Source organism: Hippopotamus amphibius, chromosome 2, assembly GCF_030028045.1.
Source record: "Hippopotamus amphibius kiboko isolate mHipAmp2 chromosome 2, mHipAmp2.hap2, whole genome shotgun sequence".
Taxonomy (NCBI): Eukaryota; Metazoa; Chordata; class Mammalia; order Artiodactyla; family Hippopotamidae; genus Hippopotamus; species Hippopotamus amphibius.
In genome coordinates, this window is record NC_080187.1 from 172,502,248 (window position 1) to 172,512,532 (window position 10,285).

The following is a 10,285-nucleotide window of genomic DNA, read 5'->3' on the forward strand; positions in this document are numbered from 1 at the left end:
GAGTCCTGACCCCACTCATCACAGCTTTATCCCATCTGGGCAGTGGGTGGATACGGTTGCTGTGATCTGTGCTCTTTCCCCTAGGAAAACAGTTTCCTGCTTTTCCTGTGGGGGCAAGATCTCTAGTCTGAGCTAAAAAGCAGCTCTCCCAATCCCACCCAAGTGATGAGGCATGGGGTTTTCTTGACCCAAAACCTGACGTCTTGCTCTCTCTTCCCCTTGGTTCTTTCCTGCCCTTCCCTCCCAACCTCTCCCCATGCTGACAGTGAGGAGAAGGAGGAAGTGACCATGGACACAAGTGAAAACAGACCTGAAAATGAGGTTCCAGAGCCCTCCATGCCTATTGCAGACCAAGTCAGCAATGATGACCGCCCAGAGGGCAGTGCTGAGGATGAGGAGAAGAAAGAGGTAAATATACAAGCCACCTGCTGGGGTGGGTGGGCAGAAGTGGACCTCGGGGAAAGAGTAGAGCACTCTGGTGATCCCTCTTACACAGTGGGATAGCTTAAAGAAGGGACTAGGCAAAGACCTGGATCAGGTTAGGGCCAAGGGAGAATTCGCTGGTTTAGCAAGGGAGACCCCTTGTGATGGGGACAGGGCTCCTTTATTCCCCTTTCCTTGTTAGGGAAGTAGTGCAGTTGGGGAAGTGTGTAATCAGCGGGAAAGTCAGTTAATGGCCCTTCAAGACCCAGGCTCAGCTTTCCCTGCTACCTTCTCTAGCTTCTCCCTGTGGTAAGCCCTCTAGCTTTCCCTCCTTTTTAAAAGTGTGTTGGAGCTCATCGCCATCTAGTGGGCTTTGGTGGTTCTCAGCTGACCACCATGCTGAGGAATTTTTGTTCCTCATCTGCCCCCCAGTGGTCTCATTGCAGAGATGTAGCTACTTAGAAGCAAGCACCTGGGGTGATCCCAAAGGCCCCTTCCCCATTTTTGTGACCCCTCTCCTTACTTTTTTGGCGTCTATATTATCTTGTGTCCTGCACCCAATTCAGGGGGCTCCCCCCATCAGAGCCAGCGAAGTCTTCTTGGCTCTTAAAGTAATTAGAGAAAGAATTAGCTGGGTTTGGGAGTAAGGTAACAGGGTGGGAGGGACTGTTGTGTGTGTAGCCTTTCTTTGGTGTGTGTTGCGGGGGTGGGGGCCGGTGAAAGTGATTTGATGTGCAGAATATTATTTATTACAAGGTCCTTCTTCCCCGTAAAACTTTGTCCAAGTACCTCATGTACGGTAATCCGCCCGTAAAATATAACCCTGCCCAACTGGCCAATCGCTGATGCCGCCTCTTCCTCTGGACCCACCCGCTGCTACTGAGCTGCCCAGTCAGAGCCGAGTCTGCTATCCAGGTGTCTTGGCCAGAGGGGGCATGTGTATGGGATCCTGTGATGGGCCCCCTTTTGCCTCCCTGCCTTGCTTACATCAGGGGGCCAAGAAGAGCACTGTTCTGGAGAGACTTGTATTGAGAAAGCAAAAAGCATTTGGAAAGGGGTGGACTTGCATCATCTCCCTCTTTGGGACACCCCAAGAAGAGCTGTGTCAGTGCTGGGGCGCCTGCCCACATGCCCTTGCCCTTTTGAGGACTGTGGGTTGCCTTGTTTGCTGCAGACTGTTGGGATCCCCATCTAGGGCACCAAGACCTCCTAAAGAGTCAATGTTTGTGATCACAGTGCCATGCTGTAAAGTACCGAGTGGGGCTCTCGGCTTAAGCTGTGACGACTAGGAACCCTGCAGAGAAGTCTAGGGTCTGAGCCCAGGGATTTAATGCTGATGACAGCCCAGCCATGTTTCACCACTTGCTCATCAGATGGACTTTCCTTTGGTCCCTGTTGTCCATGGTGAAGGGCAGCATGTTGGTTGCTCCAACTTCTCCTCCATCCCTGGAGGCAGGGGCTCATCTATCCACCTGACTGGAACCACTGTCTCAGCTGGAGTCCCTGAGGAGATGCCACACACCACTCTCAGAAGAAAAGTATTCTGACCTTGCTGCTGAATGTGTGCCAGGTCCGGGGGCTATCCGCCTACTACCCCCAGGCTGCCTTCAACAGAGGCTCCATGACCCCACTCGGTGAGAGGACCCCCTCCCCAGTTACAGGCAGAGGATAAAGGGACTCTGGAGTCATCACCTGGATTGCAAGTACCGGGTGGTGGTGTTGCTGCAGCTTGCCACTGGTGGACATAGGGTCCTGCCTACCTCTCACGATAAAAGGCCAGGACCATTCCTGCTACTCACAGGCCATCTCATCAGGGACTGCAAGATGATGCCCCTACAGGGCTGGGACTGATGTCTCTGCCCCTTTTCCCCTTGTACCCCTCGCTGAGCCTGGCCACCGCCAGTGAACTGTCTTGACATCATGGAAACTGGGCAGCGTCCCCCCACACGTTTCCCTCCCGCCCCCCCTGCGCCCCTGGGAGGACTCTGGCAGTGCCGTGCTGACCACCACGCCGTGCGCCCACCTTTTTTGCCAACCCAACCCCCCACCAATTGCACAGCGCCTAGCAGGGAGGGCTCATTCTGATTGGACCGGCGGTTGACTAGATACAGTACACAGTGAGGTGCGATTGGCTGAACTGAAGATCCCAGGTGTGAGATGGTACCTGGAACATTTGTCATATTCCTAGTTTATTTTCCTCTTTATTTTCTTCTTCCTCCTCCTTTTTTAATCTTTTATTTTAATTTTTTCTTTATCTTTTTTTCTGATTTCTTAATTGGATTTATTTATTTATTTGGTTCATGTTTTTCCTGTTTTAATTAAGACTTTTTTTTTTTTTCTCACTAACTTACCCATCGAGAGCGGCCCAGCTAGGGGTCAGGCTGGCCCTTAACGGAGACCAAGGAGACTTGGTTAGACGACACAAACGGGGCTGGGGGTGGATGGGGAAAGGGGATTTCATCAAGAGGGTTCCTGCCCTACCCTTTAGAAGGGTGGCAGGTCTTAGTTTTTCCAGAAATAAGCACTTAAATCTAAAAATGCTCTATTCCCCTTTTTGCTCTCTCTTCCTCTTTTTGCTGTGTCCACAGTCTTTCTCCCACTGAGTGTCTGGGGCAGAAATTTGCTCAAAAGCAAGTTTGGAAGTTTCTGGTCCTTGGCAGAGCCCCTAAGGCATAAGCCTTGTTTGGAGAAGAAACAGGCTTTGCTAGAGCTCCATACAGTGGTCGGAAAGTGTGAAACTCTCCCTAGGGACAGTCTGCCCTGCATAAAAACTTGTCTTTACCAGAGACACCTTTAAATTCTTTCTGCTGGCACTTGACCCAGGAGGCTCATCTCCATGGAGTCTGGTGCTGCCCTTTTCCACAGTGTGGTGGGGGTCCAGGCAGTCTTAACAGTCTGCTGTCCACGCCACTCAGAGCCATTATCAGTGGATGTCAGGCTGGGCGTTGAGAAAAGGAGGGTTATATTGTCAAAGTTGCCACCCCCAAGTTGGTTTTCCTTGTTCCCTCGCGTTTTCCTCGAGTTAGCAAGGAAGACCTTAGAAGGACTAGGTGACCCAGTTCTGGGCACAGCTTGTTGGGCTTGATATCCTATCAACTATCAACCTGTAGAGACAGTAGAAGAGGGCATGACCAATGCTTCTAAAGGGATGGGAGGCTACTGAAATTCTTCTTTCAGCTTATTTCTGGTCAAGCTAATACATAAGTGTGGTATGGACTAGATGACTTCCCCTGCTGTGATGTTTGGTTTTATTTTTTTCTCTAACTTGCATTGATTCTGCTTCGTTTTTGCCGTTTGCCGCTTCTGTTTTGGTCTCTTGTCTGTCTCTGTGTCTTTCTCTCTCTGTGTCTTTGGAGCCTATGCTAAGACTGCCCCGTCTAACCTCCTTCCCCCCTCTCTGTGGGGTGTGTCTCTTTCTCTTTTTTTCCCCTTTTCTTCTCTATACAGAGCTCGCTGCCCAAATCATTCAAGAGGAAGATCTCCGTTGTCTGTAAGTCTAGCCCCAAATCCCTGATCCAGGTCTGGAATGCCATAAAAATCAGAGTTATTAGAGAAATAGATTCCCGTTCTCAGTGGCATTCTTGTGTCACCCCTGCCATCCCACCTGCTCCACCCAGCAAATCTACATCTTTTTGGCATAGGTAGGGTTCCATTTTAAAATTCAGAACTTCACAAACAGTCCTTGTCACTTGTCCCAGTCACATTTCTTTCTTATCCCTAATGAGATACACTGAGATGTCTCATCATTTCATATGTAATTCTCCTGCTTTTATTATTTCAGATGTCTGAACCCTCAGAACCATGAGTGGGTTTGAGGGATTCCAATAAAATGCTTACTGGCTTATGCTTTATTCTAAGAGAGCATCTGAGAAAGTGAGAGTGCCCACACCTCAAACAGTAACATCTTTAACATTTTTCCAGTGAGGAACTCCAGGTTGACAAAAATGTGATAGATCTTTATGACTTAAATATCAGTCTGTAGTGTGAAAATTAAAGCGTGACCAGGTCACATCATGATCTAAAATTCAACTAACATGGATTTTAGTATCACATAATTTTGTTTTTCTTATTCCCATGTCATCCTCAATCTGTCTTCCCCAATACTTTAGATTTTTCTACCACTAGAAGTTTAAATTGCTCACCAGCCTAGTTACCGCTCCCTTGTTGCCTTCAGAGATCAGTAGTTTTCATCTTTCAGGAAGTGGCTCCAGGCCTTTTATTGTTTACTCTGAAGCACAATTTCCCCAGTCCCCAAATGTGATTTCCTTAAGTTAACTTTTTACTAAAATTCCTGTCTGAGGCTATCTGTGGGTGTTGTGGTGTGAACCAGCCAGAGGGCCTGAGACCATCTAACTGTGGGGTCCTATTTCTTGGGGACAGCAGCTACCAAGGGGGTGCCAGCTGGAAACAGTGACACAGAGGGGGGCCAGCCTGGTCGGAAGCGGCGTTGGGGAGCCAGCACAGCCACCACCCAGAAGAAACCCTCCATCAGTATCACCACCGAATCACTCAAGGTGAGGTGGGAGGGGCCGGGGAAGGGAGGATGAGACACATGAGGTGGGAGTAGACATGGGCCCAGTGTAACGGGGTGGGGGGTATCTGTGTCCCAGAGCCTCATCCCCGACATCAAACCCCTGGCGGGGCAGGAGGCTGTTGTGGATCTTCATGCCGACGACTCCCGAATCTCTGAGGATGAGACAGAGCGTAATGGTGACGATGGGACCCATGACAAGGGGCTGAAAATATGCCGGACTGTCACTCAGGTAGGCTCCTGCACCCCACGGGGCGGGGGTGGGGGCATGGATGCAGAGCGGGCAACTGAGTAAGGAGCTAAGGTGGAGTCCTAGAAGGGAAACCTGCCATCTGTGCAGAGGGTTGGGTTAATTGGCCCTTGTAGGGGTCAGCAGGCTGCCAGATCTAACCTGTTGCCTGTAATAAAGTTCTGTAAGAACACAGCCACACCATTTCATTTATTCTTGTCTCCAGCTGCTTAAGTGCTATAGTGTCAGAGTTGAATAATTGCAGCTGTATACCTCACAAAGCCTAAAATGTTTAATATCTTGCCCCATACAGAAAAAAATTGCCAGCTCCTGCCTTAGCCTTCCTCATGGCAGAGTTGAGGCATTACCAGTCCCAGGGTCTGGTAGGGGAACCTAATGATGAAATTGCCCCCTAGTGGAAGGAACGTGTTAGGTTGACTACCGCTGTCGCTCTCCGAGAAACCAGAGGCTGAAAAGAATGTGCCAATTTGGTGTTTACGAATCCCTCCTTTATCTGATACCTTACAGGTGGTACCTGCTGAGGGCCAGGAGAACGGGCAGAGGGAGGAGGAGGAAGAAGAGAAGGAGCCTGAAGCAGAAGCCCCAGTACCTCCCCAGGTCTCAGTAGAGGTGGCCTTGCCCCCACCTGTGGAGCACGAAGTAAAGAAAGGTGGGTGCAGCATTGGGAGTGAAACATGCGGCTCCCTGAATTCCCAGAGCACTTTATTTGGACCTCATTTAAAGCGTTTAATGTTTTCTGCCTTGTGTTCTAGTATTTTACACATCTGTCTTATCTTCTCCTAGTTATCAAGCTACTTGAGAGCTAGGTTCGAATCTGTTTAATCTTTGTGTCTCCATAATGAGGAGATCAGCCTGGACTGTACCTTGCACAGTGCTGGTGCTCAGCACATTTAGATGGAAGAGTGACTACTGGTAGGGAGTTTAAAGTCCTGCTGGAGGTGAAAGAGCCAGTATTGCTCCCTGCTGAAAATCATTCATGTGCTCTGTTTGATAGTGACTTTAGGAGATACCTTAACTCGACGTTCCATTAGCCAGCAGAAGTCGGGAGTTTCCATTACGATTGATGACCCAGTCCGGACTGCTCAAGTGCCCTCCCCACCCCGGGGCAAAATCAGTAACATTGTCCACATCTCCAATTTGGTAAGTCATTGTTTCCCACGCTGCAGCTTGGTTTAGAGTCTGAGCTTTGGACTCGTGTTTCTTAAGTTCAACTCCTAGACCTGCTGGTTACTCACTCATTGACTCTGAGTGAGTTACTTAACTTCACAACCTGTCTCATCTGAAAAATGGGGAGAAAAAAATATCACCCTGCAGGGCTGTCTTGAGAATTTGTAGAGAGCCTGGCCCATGATGTGTCAGTCAGTGTTACCACTCTCCTCGCATTCCTGATGGAGGGTTCCTAACCTCTTTGGCCTCATTCAAACTTTGAAGCTATACTCCTGTGACAGTGGTGTGGGAAGTCTTCAGACTAGTTATATGAGTATAGTTCTTGCCTTCTTAAAGACCCTGAAATTTCATTTTCATTGGCAGGTTCGCCCCTTCACTTTAGGCCAACTGAAGGAATTGTTGGGACGTACAGGAACTCTGGTAGAAGAGGCTTTCTGGATTGACAAGATCAAATCTCACTGCTTTGTGACGGTGAGGGGAAGAAGCTGATTCTCTAGGTTTTGGCCTGTGTTTCCTTTTGTGACCAGCGTGAGCAGATTTGCGGGTGTTGTGGCAAGTGGGAGGGATTGAAGGCCTGATATGACCCTCTGCCTTCTCCCTTCCCCTGTCAGTACTCAACAGTAGAGGAAGCAGTCGCCACCCGCACAGCTCTACATGGGGTCAAATGGCCCCAGTCCAACCCCAAATTCCTCTGTGCTGACTATGCTGAGCAAGATGAGGTAAGAAACCAAGGGAAAGGAAGGAGGGCAGGGGCAGGGGAGGCTGTTAACCTGCTAGATTCCAGCTGAGATCCTGGCCAAACCTGCAGTCACTGAGATTCCTTCTTCCGCCCTTTGGTTCCTTTAGTTGAACCATGGGGCTTCAGTCTCTTCCCTGGTATCTGGGCTCCTTCAGTGGGAGTGATGTCATCTTCATCCTGACTGTCCTTGTCCCTCCTCTGCCCGCAGCTGGATTATCACCGAGGCCTCTTGGTGGACCGTCCCTCTGAAACTAAGACAGAGGAGCAGGGGGTACCACGGCCGCTGCACCCCCCGCCCCCACCCCCAGCCCAGCCACCACAGCACCCCAGGGCAGAGCAGCGGGAGCAGGAGCGGGCGGTGCGGGAACAGTGGGCAGAGCGGGAACGGGAAATGGAGCGGCGGGAGCGAACTCGATCAGAGCGTGAATGGGATCGGGACAAAGTTCGAGAAGGGCCCCGCTCCCGATCACGGTCCCGTGACCGCCGCCGCAAGGAACGCGCAAAGTCTAAAGAAAAGAAGAGTGAGAAGAAAGGTACTTAGCTATGGGGGCACACATACTCACTAGTAGGTGGGAAAGGGACCCAACTGGAGCGGGGCACAGAGTCACGTGCATCAAATCTGACTCAGTTCCTTCCACCTCAGAGAAAACTCAGGAGGAACCACCTGCCAAGCTGCTGGACGACCTTTTCCGTAAGACCAAGGCAGCTCCCTGCATCTACTGGCTCCCGCTGACTGACAGCCAGGTGAGTGCCAGCCTTCTTGCCCTGCTCAGAGGCTTGGGGGCGAGCAAGGGGAGAGTCATGTGACTACGAGAGCGAGCAGGCCCGGCTATTGGCTTAGGATAATAAGGCAGAAGCTAAGCATCAGAGAAAGAGATAATTTGAAGACCCAGTTGATCAGATGTGCCGTAGAGAAGCCAGACCCAGAAGGATGGGGGGAGACGTGGAGACCGGAACTTCGTGTGTGTCCCAGGAAGCTGGCTGTGGCAACTACACTTCTTGAAAATTGATTCTAGTTAGATGAGAAATCTGTGTCTTATAAACTCAGCTATTTTTCTGCTTTTTAATATCTAGGGATTTTAGTTTTTTTAATTTAAGTTTCTTTGTAATGGGCCTTTTGGGAATTTTAGACTGATGCTGCTCCACTCAAGAGAATAGAGGTTTGTTCACATCCAGGTAGTGTAGGAAATACCAGAGGCCAGGCATGGGTGGTGCCACTACCTGTCGTGGGCATAAAAGGTGAAAACAGAGGGCTTGGGGCTCTGAGACAAGGACAGATGTGACTGCCGAGGCCCCTTCCTGTGTAACAGCAAGGCCGGCAGTGATCCCAAGCTCAGAGTGCAGGAAGACCAGGTGGGACTGATGTGAGCAGGGCTGAGATGCCTGTTCTCTGCCTTCCCTGCCTGCTACAGATTGTTCAGAAGGAGGCAGAGCGGGCTGAACGGGCCAAGGAGCGGGAGAAGCGGCGAAAGGAGCAAGAAGAAGAAGAGCAGAAGGAGCGGGAGAAGGAGGCGGAGCGGGAACGGACCCGACAGCTGGAGCGAGAGAAGCGGCGAGAGCACAGCCGGGAGAGGGACAGGGAGAGAGAGAGGGACAGGGAGCGGGACAGGGGGGACCGAGATCGGGAGAGGGACAGGGACCGGGAACGAGGCAGGGAGAGGGACCGCAGAGACACCAAGCGCCACAGCAGGAGCCGGAGTCGGAGCACGCCTGTGCGGGACCGGGGTGGGCGCCGCTAGCGGAAAAACACTAGGGAGAGCTGCAGGCATCAGCCACCCTGCCCCCGGGGGTTCAAGGCCACAGAGGGATAGGTACAATCTCCACCACCCTGGAACCAGGGTGTCTTTCACACCATTTGCCCAGTGCTGAAGTCTGGCTGCCACCTGTCCCCACATACCAAATGGAGCAGTGGCCATCTCCCCCCCCCCACTCTACCCCCATAATCTATCTCTTGGGACTTAGCCCTCTCCTTCCTCTCATTTCTCATTAAGTCTGTGAGAGGGAAGAGCTAGGTTAGGGAGGGAGGTGGTTGGCCCAGAGGTGGGGAACAGCCAGGAGCCCCAAGCCTCTGTCGTTTTTCCTCCGTCCTGCTCCCCACCTCCTTTGGTACTTGCACCCGCCTTTTGGGAACAGCCGGGGCCAGGACTGGGTCACCTATGAGCTGAATCAGCATCTCTTCCTGAGTCCCAGGGCCCCTGCAGTTCCCAGTCTCTTCAGTCCTGCAGCCCTTGCCCCTTGCCGACGGGTTCCACTTTATATCCACCTTTTCCTTTTGTTCAATTTTTATTTTTATTTTTTTTATTATTAAATGATGTGGTCTATGGAAAATAATAAAAATCTGACTTAGTTTTAACTAGTGTGTGATTGAGTGGCTTTCCTTGGTCAGGGCCTGGGTGAGAGCCAAATTGAAGAGGCTGTAGCGAGCAGTGCCACAGCCGGCGTTGCTTGCATTCCATACAGTGAACTTAGGCTGCTGCTTCCTGTAGCAGGGATTTCCCACCTTCCCTCCATCCCTGCCTCGGCTCTGACCAAACCACCGCTGTAGATCTTCCTCACTGGAGGGCAGAGGGAAAGCCCCTGGGAAGAGGAGGGTCCCGGTCCTGTGCTAGATAGAGGCATTTGGTCACCTGGCTCGCCACCGTCAGGGTGCCGCCCATAACTGCCGCCAGGGGGCGGCAGCCGCTCGCTCAGTCGGCTCCCGTAAATGAGCTTCCCAAAAAGGCTCCGTACACTCCCGCCGATGTCGCCTTGGTCCCTGACCTGTTTGTTCCCTGGGCCCAGCCCGCGGACTCCTGTACCTTTCTGCCGTGCTTAAGGCCCCCAGCCGGCCCGCTACCCAGCCCTGCATAGGTTCCCAAAATGCCGCCGCGTGAAGGCGGGGGTCCACAACAGCCCCGAAGGCCGGCCTGGGAGCGGCGAGCCGGGCCTCCGCAGTGGGCTCCCGATTCCCCTGCTCACCGCACGCTCGCCCTGCGCCCGGCTGCGGGGGGCGTGCCGGCCGCTTCGCGCTCCCGGGTGCGCCCTCTCCGCTAGCTCTTCGGGAAACGGCCTGGCGCCGGGGCCTGGACGCCCTCCCACCCGAATGCCCCTCCGGGCGCTGCGGGCCGGGCCCGGGAGGGGCGCCGCATCTGTATGCGCCCGGCGGCCGCCAGCGCCGAGGGGGCGGGCACCAGGC

The 10,285-nt window shown here is 52.3% G+C and overlaps 1 protein-coding gene across 6 annotated transcripts in view; it reads left to right on the forward strand.

The window, feature by feature from the left end:
- ACIN1 (apoptotic chromatin condensation inducer 1) overlaps positions 1-9,463 on the forward strand; it is a 30,084-nt gene extending 20,621 nt beyond the window's left edge. For 3 of the 6 annotated variants that reach the window (XM_057721143.1, XM_057721148.1, XM_057721149.1), the window contains 11 exons: positions 267-408; positions 3,871-3,913; positions 4,804-4,937; positions 5,034-5,186; positions 5,712-5,853; positions 6,199-6,344; positions 6,735-6,842; positions 6,983-7,090; positions 7,319-7,643; positions 7,754-7,854; positions 8,523-9,463. In XM_057721143.1, coding sequence (XP_057577126.1) covers positions 267-408; positions 3,871-3,913; positions 4,804-4,937; positions 5,034-5,186; positions 5,712-5,853; positions 6,199-6,344; positions 6,735-6,842; positions 6,983-7,090; positions 7,319-7,643; positions 7,754-7,854; positions 8,523-8,849 — 1,729 coding nt within the window. In that variant the 3' untranslated portion in view covers positions 8,850-9,463. The remainder of the gene's footprint in view (positions 1-266; positions 409-3,870; positions 3,914-4,803; positions 4,938-5,033; positions 5,187-5,711; positions 5,854-6,198; positions 6,345-6,734; positions 6,843-6,982; positions 7,091-7,318; positions 7,644-7,753; positions 7,855-8,522) is intronic. The other 3 variants (XM_057721146.1, XM_057721144.1, XM_057721147.1) reach the window with 3 other exon arrangements.
- The last annotated feature ends 822 nt before the right edge of the window (positions 9,464-10,285 follow it).